Raw genomic sequence first — 20,197 nt, forward strand, 5'->3', positions numbered from 1 at the left:
GAATGCGGCCGGCCTGCTCTGGGCATTGTGGATACAAAGGCAGGTACAATAGTTATTTTCTCCTTCTCTGCTCCTAGGGGGACTGAGATAAATAAACATGTGAGTAAAGTTTTATGCATTAAATGCTGTTGTGAAATATGCATATGAATTTGTTCTGTTGTTCAGTCTGTGTGATTCTTTGTGACACCAGGACCTGCCAGGCTCCTCTTGGAAATCCTTGGGATTTCCTAGGCAACAATGCTGGAGTGGGTTGTCATTTCCTCCTTTTCTGTTGCCATTTCTTCCTCAGGGATCCTCCCTGGATAGAATCCATGTCTTTGGCTTGGTAGGCAGGTTGTTTATCACTGAGCCACCTGGGAAATCCATGAATATGAATACATGATAATAAATATGAATTAATATTAACAATAGTTAATCTTGGGTTCCTGGCACATGACTCCTAAAACCTTTGGAATCTCCAAAGTGATGTGTATGCTAATGAGATTGACCATGGTTGGCCCTAGACAGTTTCAGGGTGGGGACTTGCCTAGCAGGAAAGTCAGGGCACCTTAGAGGATTGGAACTTTAAGCCCCAACCTGAGATTTCTAAGGATGGGAGGGAGGTGGGAGGCTGGGTAAACTGCTAATGGCCCATGATCTAACCAGTCGTGTCTACTTAAGGAAGCTTCCACTAAAAAACCCTAAAGAAGTGGGTTCAGAGATCTTCCCAGTTAGCAAACACATTGAGGAACGAGGAAGGTGATGTATCCACGGAGGGCATGGACGCTCTGCACACCCTATCCCATCCCTGCCCAACGCAGCTCTTCTAATGGCTGTTCTTGGATTTGAATTCCTTATAACAAACCAGTAGTGGGGGCTTCTCTGCTGGCTCAGCAGCAAGGAATCTGCCTGCGGACACGACTGAGCGACTTCACTTCACTTTCACTTTTCACTTTCATGCATTGGAGAAGGAAATGGAAACCCACTCCAGTGTTCTTGCCTGGAGAATCCCAAGGATGGGGGAGCCTGGTGGGCTGCCGTCTATGGGGTCTCACAGAGTCGGACACGACTGAAGTGACTTTGCAGCAGCAGCAGCCGCCGATGCAGGAGACCTGGTTCAACCCTCTGGAGAAGGAAATGGCAACCCACTCCAGTGTTCTTGCCTGGAGAATCCCATGGACAGAAGGCCCTGATGGGCTGCAGTCCACGGGGTCGCAAAGAGTTGGACATGACAGAGTGACTAAACAACAGCAAATAGTGGGTGAAGCAGCTTCCTGGCTTCCAGGAGCCATTCCAGGGAGTTATTGAGGGGTGGGCCCAGAAACCCCTGATTTGTAGCCAGTTGGTCGAAGTAAAAGTGGCAACCTGTGACGTGTGACTGGGATCAGAGTTGGAGGCGGTGTTGGGAGGCTGAGCCTTTAACCTGTGGATTCTGACATGTAGGCTGGGTGGTTAGTGTCAGAATTGAACTGACTTGTTGGACACCCAGCGGTGTCTGAAGAACTGGGGGATTTGTTTGTGTTGGCAAAAGCACCACACAGCTGTGACTCAGGAAGCAGCGGAGCTCTGAAAATGCAGAGAAATGGCCCTTCATGCAGACCAGGAGAAGGGCTCCGAGAGAAGCGGATTACATGGAGACCTAGGGTTGACCAGGCAAAGCTGGGAGGGCAGGGCTGTAATGAAGTTATTCCAGGCAGATGGAAAATCAAGAGGCGAGCTTCTCATTGCAGACATAAATTGTAAATGGACACTCTAGCTTCTGTACCTCATTCTCTCATAAGTTGGGTTACAATGAGTCTTGTCTTCTGGGGTCCAGACATGTCCGCACGCAGTGACAAAGGTGATTCTCAGCCTACTGATCAGAGGATGAGATCAGGAACACCGAGTTCCCATCGAGCCAGAGCTACTGAGTGCCAAATGGATCGTCCCTGAAAACACTCCCTGCCTCGTTCCACATGATTGTTCAGACTGCAGTGAAAGTTCTTAAATATTTGCGGTTGGACAGTTTACTCACAGTGGGTGATCTGAAGACAGGCCCAGCATTGTTTCGAGACAGGGTTTTCTTTTCGAAGCTGACATGGATCCTCTCCGTGGTGCAGGAGTGGCCTGGCGAGGGTGACTGGGGGTGGGAGGCGTGCACCCACACACCGCATCTGCTGGCTCACACTCACATCTACGCGTGCTCACTTCCACCCAGTGTCGGCTCTCTGCTGTCCACGCTGGAGGCCCTGCACGAGAGCCGGGTCTTGTCCCTTCAAGCCTTTTCAGACACAGCTGGCAACTTGCCTCTGTAGGGACATTTCTGGGGCCTTGGTTAATCCGACACTGAAACCCACCGCCTGTCTGTCACTGCAAAATCCCTAGCTCCGGGACTGGACACACACCCCTACCTTGACCACATCTGCAGTTGACTTGCATTGGTTCTGTGCTTTCGGCTTGTTTGGGGTGGGGCCAGAGGGCTCAGTGACCGGTTCGTCTATTAATAATAGCAAGGAACATGTACTGAGTGTCTCCCAGGTTCGAGGTCCCGTCCTGGGGGCTTTATGTGCATCAGTTCATGCAGTCCTCATACCAGCCCCTCAAGGTGGCTGCTGTTACCCCAAGGTTCACACACAGGGAGGCAGTGGAGTCGCTCCCCCCTCTCCCCAGCTTTTTCTGCCTTTCTTCCTAGAAAGGCGGTGTTTCCTCAGAGCATTTCCTGCGGGGTTTGGCCCCCAGGGGAACTCAGGGTCTGCCGCTTGCCCCAAATATGTAGGAGAGCCCCAGGAATGTCCGCCTCACTCAGACACGGACCCCTTGTGAAGTGAACAATGGGCAGCCACCGACACAGCATCCAAGAAACGCAGCGCCGCACACCCACGCCGAGGGCAGCGCGAAGTCACCACGCCCCTGGAGGGCCGCACAGACAGAGTCCTGCGGGCTTTTCCAACTCACACTTGCCTTAAGCATTTACTTAGAAAACTGCTGAGAAAGCAGGAAAGTAACTGCTAGATTTTTAAAGTTATAGTTTGCTTTTTAGAGCCCTGTCAAAAATTTTAAAAAATTTATTGAAATTCAGTTGATTTACTTAAAGATTTATTGAAATAGAGTTGGGTTATTTAAAAATTTATTGAAACATATTTTAAAATTTATCGAAACACAGTTGATTTACTGTGTAAATCAACCATGTTTCAATACATTAACTTAAAAAATCTACCAGCTGCTTATGGCAGTGAACTCCAGTATTCTTGCCTGGAGAATTCCATGGATAGAGGAGCCTGGAGGGGTCGCAAAGAGTCGGACACAACTGAGCGACTAGCGCTCACCACGTAGTGTTAACTTCTGCGGTACAGAAAAGTGGCTCAGCTATACACATATCCTGTTTCATGTTCTTTTCCAGTAGGTTGCAGGATGCTGAATACAGTTCCTTGTGCTCACAGTAGGCCCTTGTTTACCCATGCTACTTATGCTAGATTGCATCGGCTAACTCCGAACTCCCAGTCCTTCCCTCCCCCTCCTTCCTGAAGAGACCTGTTGAATTTTGAAGGCACTGAAGCTAGTACCCAGTTTTAAAAACAACCAGGAAGCTTCCCTGGTGGTCCACTTTGGTTTAAGAATCCACCTTGCAATGCAAGAGACACCGGTTGGATCCCCGGTCTGAGAAGACCCTACATGTCACGGAGCAACTAAAGGTGTGCGCCGCGAGCCCTGAGCCCGTGCTCTGGAGCCCGGGAACTGCAGCTGCTGAACAGACGTGCCGCAGCGACTGAAGCCCTTCGCAACAAAGCCACGCAACCAGAAGCCTGCCCACTGCAAGGAAGAGCAGCGCACCCTCCCCCCCGCAGCTGGAGAAAGCCAGAGCGCAGCGACAATGATGAGCACTGCACAAAGGGAACTAAACAAGTCAATCTTTAGAAAGAACACAAACCACCAGAACGAGTCAGGAGCTCGGAGTGGAGACCAGGATGGCCACGGGCGCACTCGGCAACCCTTTCCGGCCACGAGAGACACACCCTGGGCTACCCTTCCCCGCCTTCAGCATTTATGGACAACGTATCCTCAAAGATGGACTCAGACGCTCTTTTGATTCTTTTATTGACAATTTGAGTACGACCTTAGACAATTGTTGCCGAGTATTTCCTTACACAACTTAGAAAAAAATAAAGACTCTTCTGCAAAGACTTTATTTCTTTTCTTTTGCTAGATTCAGATTTTTGTGACACCGTTCAGTGCTCAGACATGTTCATTTATAGTGGTTTGTGATTCAGCCTCATTCACAGTGGCTGTTTATCCTTTAACTTGTTTTAAGAATCAATTTATGCTATTTTGAAAAAGAAAAAAAGAAGGCTACTATCAGGAAAAGAGCAGAGACCTAGAGCTTCTACTGCCAGAACAAGAGGGAGCAAACCTTGCTCAGCTTGGCACCCCCAACAAACCATGCAAATCGGGGAGCAGGCAATAACATCAGCATCATTAAACCTCAGACCCATGGAGGGTATGAAATGCTGGGAGCTCCCCACGACAGAGGGAGCCACCTGACTGTCCTGCGGGGTCGGAGTAAGGAGCCGCTGGGACCACTGGTAACGCGCAGGAGGGCCCCCAGTGGGTTCTAGGCTGAGCCCTGATGCCAGCCAACCGCAAGGGTGGCTCAAGCCCGGTGCCCTGCCTTTTTCTCACTCGAGACACCAGCTCTGCATCATCTCTGTACTACCCATAGGGACCCTGACAGGAGCCAGCAGCCTTGGGGCCATGATGCAGAGGCTGGATCAACAGAGTGAAGCTACCTGACTCCTTTCCCACTGATGGGGCTGTCTCCCGCCAATCACTTTCCAGGTTCAGGACCTCCGCAGGAGGGAGTGGGGTGGGACAGTCCCTGGATGGACGCTTAGGGACAGGGGGCACAGGACATCTGCGGGAGCTTGCTGAGGTTTCCCCGCCCTCTCCCTCCAGCAAGGATTTCTGGTGCTATGTCTACAAAGATGAGGCTGGCTACCGGTCTCCAAATCTATCCGAAAGAAGCCCTGTGCTCACAGGAGAGTCATCACACCCTCAGGGACCGTCACCACCTTCCCGAGAAGGTGGACCATGAGAACAAAAGGCAGCGGTGAGACTGTTCCACCCGCACACTGTGCCACGGAGAGGGAGGCTGGTGGCATTCAGCGAAAATGCGTCTCTCTTTGATGCACTGCGAATGACACATAAAACAAAGATGAAAACTTGATCAGCAATCCCATTCAAGCTGTGCTAACGTGAGGAAAAACTCTCCTGTGAGTTTACAGTCGCAGAGAAAAGAACTCTGAGTAACCCACTGGGTGGGCAGAGCCCCCGTGCGGGTTGCCCTGAACCTGGTTAATTACACTTATGTTGTATTTTGATTCCACATCACAATTCGTCCGCAGTGACCCCCTTATCCTTTCTAGGCACTTTTGTTGTTGCAGTTTCCCTGTGCGTCTTATTGCTTTGACAACTGCAATTTGAATCAGATCTGAAAGAGATCCAGAAGAAAATATACTCTGATATAAAACAGTGTGATTAAAGTTGTCCAGGCAGATAGAAAGAGCATGACCCTTCTGATCTGCCTGGTTTCATTCTGACGGGCTGGAAAGGTTCCTTCTTTAGAGATTCTGCTTTAATAAACTGCGTGTTTATTAACACTGAGAATCATCACTGAACTGATTTCTAACAGTGTCTCCTTTAGAGGCCCCTTGTCATATGTACAGTGAAGCCAGACGTATGAGCTTATTTTTCACGCTCAAAATGAGTGCTTAAAGTCAAATTCTAGATTTTGTAATGTTTTCAGAAAAACAACTTCTAAAGTTGCCGAGAGTTAAATGGAGTGAATGTTCAAATACATCCATTTTGAGCATTCAATGTTCAGATTAACTTTCATAATTTCTCACTTAGTTGACAAGCTGATTCATGCAGAGTTGATGTTTCATTAATGCAAGATATAAATATAGAATTCTTGGGGATAAACACACAGTTTTGACTACTGCCTGTGGCTCTTTGGGAACACATGCTTCCTGAAGATTTAAATAAGTCCGTTGCTATTTAAGCCGGGCATGAAGTTCTCAGAATCCACTGCAGTCTTACAGAGAACCACAGGTAATAGTCCCTCGAAATCATTCCCCACCCCACCAAAGGCTTCTTCCCAGTATTTGCTGAAGGTAAAAGGCAGGTAATTGAGAAATCCGTCTTTATGTACTTATCCAGTCTGACTTGAATTCAATCAAGAATGACAGCGCACACAGACGGGGAACCGCACCGTCCTCTGTGCTCTGACTGTGAGTGTATTTTCGGGGCTTGAGAATACTTCCTGCGGGACTCATCACTGGCTTCGCTGTTTCTCAGGGGCCCGGAGACGGGGATCCTGGGAGCTTCTCCGGTAACTTTGCTTTGGTGGTTTTGGAAAGAACTGGAAACGTGCGTGCGTGCGTGCGTGCGTGTGTGTGTGTGTGTGTGTGTGTGTGTAGAGAGAGGAATAAGCAGAAGATAGTAGGGCGCCGTGTACTTCCCAGCAGGATGGCGGCTGAGTGCGCCTGCGCGGCCGCTGTTCCAGCTACACGTCGAACCAGTGGTCCCCCATGCAGGCGCGGTTCCACTCGCAGCCGCAGTTCCAACACCACTGGAGCTGGCACTGGGGCTGCGGGCACTTCATATGCATGCATCCTCCTGCGGGCAGAGAGGGGACACGGGTGAGCGCCTGGGCGACACTCCCACACCCGCCCGCGTGCCCGCAGATGACTTCCCGTGGAATCACCGCAAGCAACGGAAGGGCAGAGTCTGAACATCTGACCTTCATGAAGAACGGAGTGAATAACCCATATGGGAAAAGAATCTGGAGCAGACGGGTTCACTTAGCCCCTGAAACTAACCCAACATTGTAAATCAATTATACGACAATACATTTTTTTTTAAAATGAGGACTTCCCTGGTTGTCCAGTGGCTAAGATTCCATGCTTCCCAATGGAGGGAGCCTGGGTTCCATCCTTGGACAGGGAACCAGATCCCACGTTCCACGACTAAAATTCCCATGTGTTGCAACTGAGACCCAGCACAGCCAAAATAAAGATGAATGTTTTTTAAGAAAAGAAATGATTGAGATCGAAGCATGCCACTTTCATCAAGGACAAACTTTATTTGTAAATCTGACTTTACTGACTTCTCTTGAGATGGGTTTTAAAGACAAATGCTTTGTGTTTCACAGCCAGGGGTCAATTCCTTAATTAAATATATAGTAAATTTAATATTTTAAGTATACAATAATGTATTTTGCAATTTAATATATAATAATGTTAATATATACCATGAGTAATTTTAAATCACTTCTTCAGTGTTACTTGGCTTGAAAAAATTCATAATACAGGAGTTGGGACAGTTGTTTTAAAAGCATGTAATACTGAATACGGTCCTTTGTGCTATTCAAAATTTTATTTAAGATGAGGATTGTTGTTGTTCAGTCGCTAAGTTGTGTCTGACTCTCTGTGACCCCATAGACTGCAGCATGCCAGGCCTCCCTGTCCTTCACTATCTCCCAGAGTTTGCTCAATGTCATGCCCATTGAGTCAGTGATACCATCTAACCATCTCACTCTTTATCACCCCCTCTCCTGCTGCCCTCAATCTTTCCCAGCATCAGGGTCTTTTCCAATAAGTTGGCTCTTCCCATCAGGTGGCCAACGTATTGGAGCTTCAGCTTCAGCATCAGTCCTTCCAGTGGGTTGATTTCCCTTAGGATTGACTGGTTTGATCTCCTTGCAGTCCAAAGGAATTTCAAGAGTCTTTTCTAACACCACAGTTTGAAAGCATCAATTCTTTGGCACTCAGCCTTCTTTATAGTCCAGCTCTCACATCCATACATAACTACTGGAAAAATCATAGGTTTGACTATGTGAACTTTTATCAGGAAAGTGATGTCTCTGCTTTTTAATATGCTGTCTAGGTTGGTCATAGCTTTTCTTCCAAGGAGCAAGTGTCTTTTAATTTCATGGCTGCAATCACCATCTACAGTGATTTTGGAGCCCAAGAAAACAAAATCTGCCACTGTTTTCACTTTTTCCCTATCTATTTGCCATGAAGTGATGGGACCAGATGCCATGATCTTAGCTTTTTGAATGCTGAGTTTTAAGCCAGCTTTTTTTACTCTCCTTTTTCACCCTCATCAAGAGGCTCTTTAGTTCCTCTTCATTTTCTGCCATTAGAGTGGTATCACCTGCATATCTGAGGTTGTTGATATTTCTCCCAGCAATCTTGATTGCAGCTTGTGCTTCCTGCAGCTCAGCATTTGGCATGATGTACTTTGCATTGCAGGCGCATTCGTTACCACCCGAGTTACCAGGGAAACCCCCAAGATGAGGGCAGTGAGAAACTAATGAGTTACGTCATTTACCCCTCAGAAGCACCTTGTGAGACTAAGGGGATTGCCTGTTGCACAATTTTCTCAAGGTTGAGTACTTTTAAGTGTATAGGCAGGGCTTCCCTGCTGGCTCAGGGGTAAAGAATCTGCCTGCAGGGTTCACGGTTTCCTCCTGTTCGCAGGAGGCGTGGTTTCGATTCCTGATCCAGGAAGACCCCGCATGCCACGGGGCAGCTGAGCCGGTGTGACACGACCACTGACCGAGCCTGTGCTCTGTGGCCCACGAGCCGTGAAGCCCATGCATCCTGGAGCCGGGGCGCTGCGCGGGGAGAAGCCACTGCGGTGAAAAGCCCCGCAGCTAGAGCGGAGCCTCCGCTCTTGGCAACTGGAGAAAAGAGCAGCGGCAGCAAGGAAGACCCGGCACAGCCAAAAATAAACAAACAGTGTGAAGCCAGAGCTTTAGCCGAGATCTGTGCGATTTCAACGTTCCTTCATTCAGGAAGCAGGGCGTTTCCAGTACGAAATGAAAAGTCCCTTATTTGGGGACTTATTTTGGGATTTCCCCACCTCCCCAATTTGCTAACTGCATTCTCTGTTTGCTTCTGGGGATCAGACAGCAAGTCTGCTGTGACGTGAAAGGAAAGTTATTTGTATAAAATTGTATGTACAGAACTGTTTGTGAGCGAATCTCCCAGACAATCCAGGCAGACGTGGTTTGAATCTTCTTTGCTTGAATCTCACTTAGCATCGAATGTGCTCCATTATTTAATTTTACCAATTATCTTGTTAAGCCATTTTTTTTCCTTGCCAAATTTTCCAAATAATTGCTTCAGGGCTGTCTCATTTTTATATTAAAAGCTTGGCATGAGAACTTGCACTAATATAAAATATTTATGAATATGTAACTAAAGGCATTTGTTTTAGGCTAACTGAAGGGCATTTAAAATCCCTTACTTTTCTACTTGTTTTTGGTTGGCTTTAAAGGGCATTTAAGCATTTACATATGTGGAAAATAAGGGAAAAACTCACTGTGATACTTTTAATATTTTCCAAATAGGATTACACAATTACCGGGTTGAGTATTTTCAACACATACTTACTGACTGTGCACTTAGGATTTCAATAATATAATAGTGTAATACTGTATAATCACTTAAATTTTTCTGGAATATCATAAAGAATGCTTAAGCAATGCATTCAAATTAGCTGAATATTAAAGGGAGGCTGAATGAAAGCTTGAGAATTTTTCCTATTCCACTAAAATCTTAATGGATCTTGAGCACTAGCATTAACAAGTGAGATTTTATTATAGAAACTGGACTCACAGTGGCTTAGCAGAATAAGAGAAAAGGAAATAACAGGAGAGATGACAATCATTTTGTTAACTCTCTTTTCTGCCTGGTATGTGATACAGAAGGAATATTTTAGACCCCATAAAATGGAGAAATGTCAGGGACTCCAACTCTAAAAATCTTGCCAGCTTAAAAGTGAATGTTGCTCAGTCATATCCAACTCTTTGAGACCCCATGGACTGTAGCCTACCGGGTTCCTCTGTCCATGGGATTTTCTAGGCAAGAATACTGGAGTGGGTTGCCATTTCCTTCTCCAGGAGATCTTCCCAACCGAGGGATTGAACCCAGGTCTCCCACATTGTAGGCAAATGCTTTACTGTCTGAGCCAGTGGGGAAGTTCCTGATGTCACAATGATTTGTGGATATTTGGATGGAGAAAATCTGGCTTTCTTCTTAGAGAACGCTGTCTCCTGACTGATGCTCAAACCATGGAAAGCCCAAACTGTACAGAGCCAACACCATGGCCTGGGCTGGCCACTCTGCCATCAGATTTAATGAGAGAGCTGAAGTTCTGGAACAAGCTGAAGGCATATTTAACGGGCAACAGACACTTATTGATCAGGGAATGGAACCAGGATCTCACTGGTTTGAGATGGACCTGGTAGAAGTGAAGAAAGAACTTCTGGAGGTTGAAGGGTGTTATAGGAGTAAGTGCAAAGGTTTAGCCTGCGTTTAAAATGGTGAGAATGCTCATGATCATGACAGCTTTGCTGAAGGAAGAACTACTCTTCAGGAATTCAGTTAAATATGAAACATTTAGGTAGAAAACTATCATGAAACTAGCTTTTAAAAAGATATTAGTTTTATATAACTTTCAGTGTTAGAAACACGTGATCATTTATCCCACTGATTAGGGTGAGTACTTAGAAATTACAGATTCGCTCTCCCTTTCCACTGATATATAAAATGTTTTCTCTTTTTTCTTTAATTTTTAAAACTCGAATGAAAGATTCTTTACATTCTATGGAGCTTTACAATTTTCCAAAGGAAACTAGCTTTTCTAATAGAGGCTAGGTTTGTTTAGGCTGTAGTGATAGCCTTTAGAACAGTTTAGACTATCACAAACTAGCTGAAAGGTTCAGCTTTTCAGTTCATAGGTTAAAAGACTATAGGTGTGACCTCTAAGCCAGTGGGAGAATCAGGTTTCCTTGAAATTAAATCCAGTTTGGCTTAATCTCAGTCTGTTAGATTTTCGGCCCCTGCCTGACTCTTTCTAAACATGAGTCATTCATCTCCAGTTGATTCAAACAGAATTTTGAGAAGACATAACCTCTCCCTTCATCCTTCAGGATCATACTATGCAAAATTGCAAAGAAGCACTTTTCGCTCAAGGATACGTTCTGTGCCCTTTTTGTTTTTTAAATATACTTAGCTCTGCCTTGTTCTTTGAAAGCTTGCCTGTCCCTGCGGCGCTAAAGAACGCTCGTCTGTGCCCCAGGTTTTCGCTCGTGTATTGATTCCGAGAATACTCTGTAACACGTGGCCCCGGACCTCGTGCCTGTGATCAGGATTCCAAACGACAGATCTGTGTGTATGGCGAGGATCCTGGGTACGCTGAGCTGGAGACGGTAAAGTGAATACACATTCTGTGGACGTTAAAAGTGGTCGTAGAACATTAAAAAAAAAAGCCTAGGTGAATCAGTGCTTTCCATGTATATGGTACATCACAATATTTCGTAGAAAGAACCAGATTAGGAAACGTTGCTACAGTCAGGAAGCACTTGACGCCTTCGATTCCATCTTCTGGGGGTGCAGGTGTGGTCTGACTCAAGGCAGATCTGAGCCCGTGGGTTTCCGGCCTCAGGCCCTCGAGTGGCGCCCTGCCTTAGAGAATCGAGTCCAAGCCCCTTGGGTCACGCAAGGCCCTGCACCGCACCCACCTGCTTCAGCCGAGGCTCCTCGTCCTCATAGAGGAACGAGCTGGGCTTCTTGCACGCGCTATGTGGACGTTTCACACTTGCTGCCCTTACACCTGCCGGCTGCCTGGAGGCTTGCCTGCCTCGTGACACCAATCCTCATTCTGGGCTCAGGCATCATGTCCACCAGGGTCTCTTAACCCCAGGGTCTTTCTCCAGCTCATTTTCTCTACCTTATTTTAGAAAAGTGTCTATGTATGTGTCTCTCTCCGTTCCTAGCTCCTTTTACATTCACCAGTGTATTTATTTATCAGGTGCCCTTCTGGGCTCCAGGGGATAGACAGCCAGGGTTCCTGACCTTTGAAAATAGCAGAGGGGGTTTCTTACTGTTGCATCTGTGTCCTTTAAGGACCCACGAGACAGGATACCGGCCCGTGCTTCTCAGCGCTGCGCCTCCTCTCCGGTGAAAGGGCCTGGACTGCTTTCTCAACCCTGCTCAGTCCGTGAGGACCAGGGAGGCTCTTTCCTCTGATTCTGGTATTGTCTTCTCTTTACAGGTTGGGGCCAGGCCGCTGCAGGCCCAGGAACATTCCAGATCATGAAGGCATAACGATGACTCAGTGGATACATTCTAGGACTTAACCTGCGGTGCTCTCAGGTTGTCTTCGGTTGGTGGCATTCAGTGGCTCAGTCCTGTCCACCCCCTGGACCGCAGCACACCAGGCTTCCCTGTCCCTCACCATCTCCCAGAGGGTGCTCAGATTCATATCCATCACGTCGGAGATGCCATCCAGCCATCTCATCATCCCCTCATCTCTGTCGTCCCCTCTCTTCCTGCCCTCAATTCCTCCCAGCATCAGGGTCTTTTCCAATGAGTCACCTCTTCACATCAGGTGGTCAAAGGATTGGAACTTCAGTTTCAGCACCAGTCTTTCCAGTAAACATTCAGGACTGATCTCCTTTAAGATGGACTGGTTGGATCTCCTTGCAGTCCGAGGGACTCTCAAGAGTCTTCTCCAGCCCCACAAAAGACTTTCCCTACAGTCCTTAGCAGAGGAAAGAGAGGCTGCAGGGCCCACCCTGGGGCTGCGGGCGGGGTTTCACTCACAGCAGGCCAGCTCTCAGCCCCAGGCTGATGAGTACCTCAGCATCAGAGCGCTCTGGGGAAACGGCAGACTGGGGAGTTCCCTGTGTATGTCAGTCACTTAGTCACGCCCCGTTCTTTGCGACCCTATGGGCTGTATTCCGCTAGGCTCCTCTGTCCACGGGATTCTCCAGGCCAGGATACTGGAGTGGGTTGCCGTTTCCTTCTCCAGGGGAGTTCAGTAGTGTTAATAATAAGTAATATAAGGGCGGTTCGTGTTTCTTGAGCGCTCTTTCTATACCAGGCACCAGGGAAGCATTTGCCATCCGTCCTGCCACCTGATCCTATAGTTGTGCAGCTTCTGTTTAGCATCTCCATTTTACAGACGAGGACTTGTGGTTTAGGAGGTTAAGAAGCTTGACGTGGGTGCTGAGATTCAAACCCTGGCCGGATGGCCCCAAAGCCCCAGTGCTGAGCCCCCCAGCTAGCAAGCCTCGTAGATCTGACTTCTCTGCCGCCCTCCGAGAAGAGCCCACCGCAGCCGCGCTCTTCGGCCAGCCCAGACTCACCGTTCTTCTCCACGGGCACGTGGCAGCGGGGACAGGGCTTGGTGGTCTTTTTGATTGTTTCTTTGGAGGCTTCCTCCCACCGGGCCTGCTCTGCTGCCTTCTCATCGACTCTGTAGGCCTGGGGAGAGAAGACAGGGGGAAGAGACAGTCAGATCTTCATAGTGGGCTGGACACGGGTTCCTTGAGACGCTGTCCTGGAAATTCTTAGACATAGAGGTCGGGCAAGAAGCTCGGAGGGAAACTCACTCGACAAGGGGTGGACAGGCCCCGGCACGGTTTTCTTGGCATGTGCTTACAAGCCAAGAAAAGACCGTGTGGCTTTGTGGTCTGAGCTCGTCCTTTGTGCTGTTTTGACTGCTTGTGATAAACAACATCTCTCGGGTGCTGATACGCGGGCAGGGTGAGACAGGCCCTGAAACCCTTCTCGTCAGGTGTTTCATCAGGCGTGTGGGCTACGTTTAATTTTACATCGGGGATTAGACAAGTTAAACCACTGCCCGAAGCAGATAAGTAGGAGAGTCTCTGTGACTCCAAGATCTTCGCTTTTCAGCTTTCTTCAACGCCTTACTATCTTGAATTCCTGTACCCGGATAGGAATGTGGTGGCCGATGAGACGGTGCAGGAAGAGGGAGGTGAAGCTGATGTGACCGAGGAGATGGCAGAAAGGAGCCAGGAAGAGCCAGAGGTCAAGACGGGGCCTTGGAGCCAGCTGCCTGGGTTCAAATCCCTACCCGGGTAGGCGGGTTTGGGAACACTGCATAGCTCCCTGAAAGTTCCCATCTCAGATGGAAATTGACCTATCTAGTGCATTGTACCAAGGATCAAGTGGGTCAATGTCTTTAAAGAAGCGAAAAAACAAGTGTCTGACACCCATTAAGTGATGCTATGAATGACCTGGGCATCTACAACAAGCTCTCAGAAATACTTGCTAATGTCATTCACGTCAGAGGAATGACTTATCCCTGACTCAGACCACAGAAAGGAGGAGGGATTTCAAAGGCGCCGCTGCAGATAGTCTGTTCACACTACAATCTCTTCACTTACTTCAGTGTTGAGTGAGACGTGCAGCGAAAGAGTTGGGACTTTTTGGATTCAGCACAAGAACTCTGTGGTCTAGAAATATATTTCAAATGGTAATCCAAACAGAACCCCTCTATCTTGGCCTCTACGGAATTTAAAAATTTTCTTCTATGCTTTAAAATTAATACAAACATGCAAGTCATTTTATTAATCTGTGATGACTCTTAAAACATTCCCAGGCCTATTTTTAGGTTGCTTGTGGGCTAAGTTGCTTCAGTGGCATCTGACTCTTTGCAGACCTGTGGCCTGTAGCCTGTCAGGCTCCTCTGTCCATGGGATTCCCCAGGCAAGAATACTGGAGTGGGTTGCTATGCCCTCCTCCAGGGGATCTTCCCGATCCAAGGATCGAACCCATGTCTCTTATATCTCCTGCACTGGAAGGTGGGAAGCCCATTTTTAGGTTAGGACACTACTAAAAAATGACTTAAATATAAGTTAGTAAAGAAACCGTATAATACAAAATGCTCTAACACTCCGATATTACTCTAATAATAACACTGATAAAGCTTTATAGATTTACAGCACATTATTTTTTTGCACTTTGATTTCCTCATTTCAGTGGATCCTCATGGTAACCTGGAGAAGACAGGCAGATATCAAACCAAGGAAGCTTCTGAGTAGTAAAAAAGCCGAGGGCTGGGTGTCAGGATGCTGGTATAAAACAGTACCGGGGCGACTGAATGCAAAGATCTGGGAAACCTGGAGGACGGAAACCCAAACCAGAGATTCTCTGGCCCAGAGCCTTGCGCTTTGAGGATCAAACTCCGCCCAGCACCGCTGCCTCTTGGCAGGTTTTCTACATGGTGAGAGTGAAGACAGTGAAGGCCAGAGGGTGGGAGGGCTGTGGTCAGAAATGTCTGCCTCAGTAAGTACAGCAGCCGTCCCCTGAAACCACCATCCAGGGAGGGACCTGGGTCAGGCACGGAATCTGGCGAGTGGATCCTTCACCCCAGACACCAATCCAACTGGTATCATGTCATCATCAGAGTCTACATATTTTTGAAATATTTGAGTTTTCAGTCTTTTAAGAATGAAGTACTGGGAAGTAAGTGGGCTTCCCTGGTGGCTCAGCAGTAAAGAATCAGCATGCCAAGCAGGAGTCACAGATTCATTCCCTGGATCAGGAAAATCCCCTGGAGAAGGAATTGGCAACCCACTCCAGTACTCTTGCCTGGAGAATCCCATGTACAGAGGAGCCTGGCGGGCTACAGCCCATGGGGTCGTAAAGACTCGGATATGACTCATCGACTTAACAATAACCACACTTAGATGTCTTTACATCTCAGATGCAGCATTTAATGGTTTCGTGGTAATGAGTATTTATGTTTCTGTTACTTCCAACAGAAAGTGAGTTCATCCAAGGCCAAGGTCATGGCTGTGTCTTCCTCACCTCTCCAGTGTCTGTCTGGCACAGTGGCCTGCACCCAGTGGGCACTCAGTACATTTTAGCTGAGTCAACCAACAAATGACGCATCCCATGAAGGTGCCAACTTGACAGTCGTCTGGAATCGAACCCTGTGAGCCAAGAAGGGCATATCCCTGATGGTGGTCATCGAGGCGAGACCAATTCCTTTCTCTTCATCAGCTCTTCTCTTCACAAAGGCAAACGTCCTTTATAACTCAGAGGGTGTCACGTGATTTTCAAATAGTTAGAATAAAGCAGAGTCAGTATAACACGAAGAAGCAACCGCAGGTCACAGAGGACTTCCTTTGGCTCTGGGACAATGTAAAGACTATTCCTGGCCAACAGCCCAGTGATAAAGCTGTGATGAATGAGAATGTCACAAGATTTAATAAGTAGGTTTGTATCTCAAGTACGTGTCTTCCCTGACCCTACGTCTCTAGCTTTTTTTTTTTTTCCTGTTAAGGTCCAGGAGCTTGTAATACTGTAGTGATGGTTTAAAATTGCTTACTAGGGCCATAAAGATCAGAGAAATTTATAATGTCACTGACCGAAGACTAAGTTGAAAATGCCGCTTTTCAGCAATCTGGGGCACTGCACGCTAAACGTAATTGCTCCCAACTGTATACACCTGAAGGTGCTGGATGAATCAACAGGCAAGCAAGAGACGCCTTTGCTAAGTAGATGGTTGATTTGATGGGAACGTCAGGAAAATCCCTGAAGCTCAGGATGAGAAAGAGAAAATTCTGCTGGTTTAGGGAGGGAGGAATCTGATGTTAGCAAGTGGGGCGGTTTGCCTAGTCCCAGGGTGCCCAGGGCTTGGTCTTTACAAGCAGAGGTGGAACCTGGGCCAGAGCAAGACGGAAGGTGGATCTTCCCATTACTTTGCTTACACACATGCACACAAGCCCCATGCACAGAAATCTGTGAAAAGAATTCATACCACCTGATGAAGCTTTAAAAGAGCCTCATGCCAAAAAGTTGATTTGACAGTATAGCCAAGAACCTAGCTGAAGCAAACATATTTTCTGTAGAGTAATGCTCTTTTAAAAAGCCAAACCTCAACAAACAAACAAACAAAAACACAAATAAAATTCCAAGAAACCTGGGATCACAATTAAAAAAAAAAGTCAGCAAATACAGGAGAAAACAAGCTGCCGCGAGAGAAAGTGGCAGAAACGCAACAGTGCAGACCCCGGCCCGCAAAGGCCGTGGGCATTGACCGGGGCGGAGCACAGAATAAATACGCTTAGCGAGACGAATGAGCTTAGTTACAAAAGAGAAGCAGACTCACAGACACAGAGAACGAGCTTACGGTCACCAGTGGGGAAAGAGGGGCGGGGAGGGGTTGGCAGATACACCTGCCATGTATAAAATAGATAAGCAACAGAGATTTACTGTATAATGCAGAGAACGATATTCAATCTCTTATAATAGCCTATAACGGAAAAGAATCTGAAAAAGAATATGTGTCCACACACACACACACACACACACACGCACACGCACACGCACACGCACGCGCGCGTATGTACTGAAGGATTCCCCCATGGCTCAGTGGTAAAGAATCCACCTGCCAGTGTAGGACATGCAGGAGACACAGGCTTTATCCCTGGGTCGGGAAGATCCCCTGGAAGAGGAAATAGCAAGCCACTCCAGTATTCTTGCCTGGGAAATCCCATGGACAGAGGAGCCTGGAGGGCTGGAGTCACAAGAATCAGACACGGCTGAGAGACTCACCACACAACTGATATATGCATAACTCAGTCATTTTCAGCTGTACACCTGAAACTAACACAATATTATAAATCAACTGTAGTTTAAGAATCACTGCAGATGGTGACCGCAGCCATGAAATTAAAAGACGCTTACTCTTTGGAAGAAAAGTTATGACCGACCTAGACAGCATATTAAAAAGCAGAGACATTACTTTGCCAACAAAGGTCCGTCTAGTCAAAGCTATGGTTTTTCCAGTGGTCATGTATGGATGTGAGAGTTGGACTATAAAGAAAGCTGGGCTCAGATACACATATATTTTCTTTCCATATTCTTTTCCATTATGGTTTATCAAATATATTGAATATAGTTCCCTGTGCTAAACAGTCGGAGCTTGCTGGTTTTGCTTTTTAATGTTTAGACCTGGTATGCAGCCAGTGCTTTTAAAGTTTAATTCGTTATTTTTATTTTGGCTGCACTGGGTCTTCATCGCTTTCCGCGGGCGTGGTTGCTCTGTGGCAGGTGGGATCTTAGTTCCTGCACCAGGGATTGAACCCAGGTTCCCTGCATCGGAAGGCAGTTTCTAAACCACTTGAAGCAGAACGCTGCTGTTTATCCAACAAGGTCGGATAAACGGTTATGCTCTGCATAATAGTTTGTATTTGCTCTGTGCTCAGACGCTCAGTCGTTTCTGACTCTTTGTGATCCCATGGACTGTGGCCACCAGGCTCCTCTGTCCATGGGGTTCTCCAGGCAGGAATACTGGAGTGGGTTTTGCCATTTCCTTCTCCAGAGGATCTTCCTGACTCAGGGATTGAACCCGGGTCTCTTGCATTGCAGCAGCTTCTTTAACAACTGAGCCACGAGGGAAGCCCTTTCCTGTGATGTGCAAACAGCAAAGAGGACCCAGGGCTGAAGGCCGTGGCAAGGTCACAGAGCGGTTCTACAGGCTGAGGCCGCGGGGTGGACATCAGCTCCTTGGAGCCCAGCGGTGCCCCCTGTCCCCCGCCACCGCCTGCTCTGTGGCTCTCTGCCCACGGCCCCGCGGCCGGTCCTCGCTTCTGCCTGACCTGCTGCAACTGCTCTTAAGGGGATGTGGGTGAGGCCGCAGCTGTCAGAGCTGAGGCTGGCTATTCCTTGTCCTTTTCATCTCTGCTTGTCTCACTGCCCAGCCCGCTCCCCCTGCTGCTGGCTGCCTGCCTTCCTCGTTGGGAGAACAGAGCCCCCGAGAGCTCCACAATCCCCTCGGGGGCCTCCACTCCCACGTCAAGGTCATTCTTGCTTCTTTCGCTTCACCCAGCTGGATCCACCGGCAGCAGGACAGTCAGGGGCCCAGCTCTCTGCTGCGGGCCCACCTGACGTCGGGGAGCCAAGGGGCAAGCGCTGGGCAGTCCTTCTAGTGGCTTCTCTGTGTCCAGACAAACCAGGGGGAGAAGCGCTATCGAGAGCCTCTCCACTGGCACCCTGCTCAGCATCCTTTATGAGCATCCTTGGTACCGATGTCCAAAACCTTCTGGAATGATCGCTGGCAGTGGTCGGGTGTGCCCACTGCTATGGGATCACGTCATTTAGACACACACGCGCACCTTTGCTTGTGCTCACAACCTGGAGATGCGGATCCAGGGTGGAGTCCACAAATGTGACTGGTTGGCGCTGGGGTGGGCCCTTCTGTGGTGGTCCAGTAGTTACGAAGCTGCCTTGCACTGCAGGAGATGCGGGTTTGATCCCTGGTTGGGCGGGGGGACTAAGATCCCATGTGCCATGGGGCGAGTAAGCCTGAGTGTCCCAGCTACTGAGCCTGTGTGCCCTGGAGCCTGCGTGCCACAACTAGAGAGTCCAGGCGCTGCAGAGGAAGGTCCCACATACCACAACTGAGACCCGACACAGCCAAATAAATAAACATTTATAACAATGCCCTGGGGGTTCGCGGGGCACAGGCAGGCTTGGGAGGCACCTTGCTTGAGACTAAGAGCCTGCCTAGCTGGATGAACTCACCCTCCCTCATGCTTTCAGGCATCAGGCTGCAAAGCAGGGACTTGGCAGTGCGTGCCAGGAGGTGACTCAGCACCATCATCCTACATGAGCTTGACTGTGGCTCCCACAGGGCAGTGTGACAGTTAGGCGCATTGCACAGACCCCTGTGTCTGCTTTGTGTTCATTCGCACGCCGGGGGTCAGTGCATGAGTGCACATGGGGGGCAGGACGTGTGGGCGTGGGATGGGACGGGCCTCTCTTCTTACATGAAAGTCAAAGTGACTCAGCTGTGTCCGACTCTTTTTGACCCCATAGACTATACAGTCCATGGAATTCTCCAGGCCAGAATACTGGAGTGGGTAGCCTTTCCCTCCTCCAGGGGATCTTCCCAATCCAGGGGTCAAACCCAGGTCTCCTGCCTTGCAGGCAGATCCTTTACCAGCTGAGCCACCAGGGAAGCCCAAGAATACTGGAGTGGGTAGCCTATCCCTTCTCCAGCGGATCTTGCCCACCCAGGAATCAAACCAGGGCCTCCTGCATTGCAAGCGGATTCTTTACCAACTGAGCTATCACAGAAACCCCCTTTTTTTTACATAGTCAATGTCTAAAAAATCAGCAGTTTCTCCTAATTCCTATATACCTTCAAAATCCATCTCAGCAAGGTCAACTATTGGCATGACAGACAGCCTGTGGCCCAAGCAGTGACCGTGGTTTTGTTTGTAGGTGGTAATGGTCAAGTGGACGCTTAGAGCTGCCTGCATCCTGAGAAGTGGTTCAGAGCAGGGCTTAGAGGCATCGATCCCTGGGCTCAAATGCCAGCTTCCTTCTTCGCTTGCCGTGTAACCATGGAC

General features: G+C 48.3%; 1 protein-coding gene across 1 annotated transcript in view; it reads right to left on the bottom strand.

Annotated features, from left to right (window-relative positions):
* The window catches only part of PARK2 (parkin RBR E3 ubiquitin protein ligase), a 1,213,425-nt gene continuing 1,197,264 nt past the window's right edge, over positions 4,037 to 20,197 (bottom strand). The window contains exons 11-12 of the mRNA XM_018053444.1: positions 13,175 to 13,292; positions 4,037 to 6,630 (exon numbers count right to left, since the gene is read on the bottom strand). Coding sequence (XP_017908933.1) covers positions 6,518 to 6,630; positions 13,175 to 13,292 — 231 coding nt within the window. The 3' untranslated portion in view covers positions 4,037 to 6,517. The remainder of the gene's footprint in view (positions 6,631 to 13,174; positions 13,293 to 20,197) is intronic.

This window comes from Capra hircus, chromosome 9, assembly GCF_001704415.2.
Source record: "Capra hircus breed San Clemente chromosome 9, ASM170441v1, whole genome shotgun sequence".
NCBI classification, from domain to species: domain Eukaryota; kingdom Metazoa; phylum Chordata; class Mammalia; order Artiodactyla; family Bovidae; genus Capra; species Capra hircus.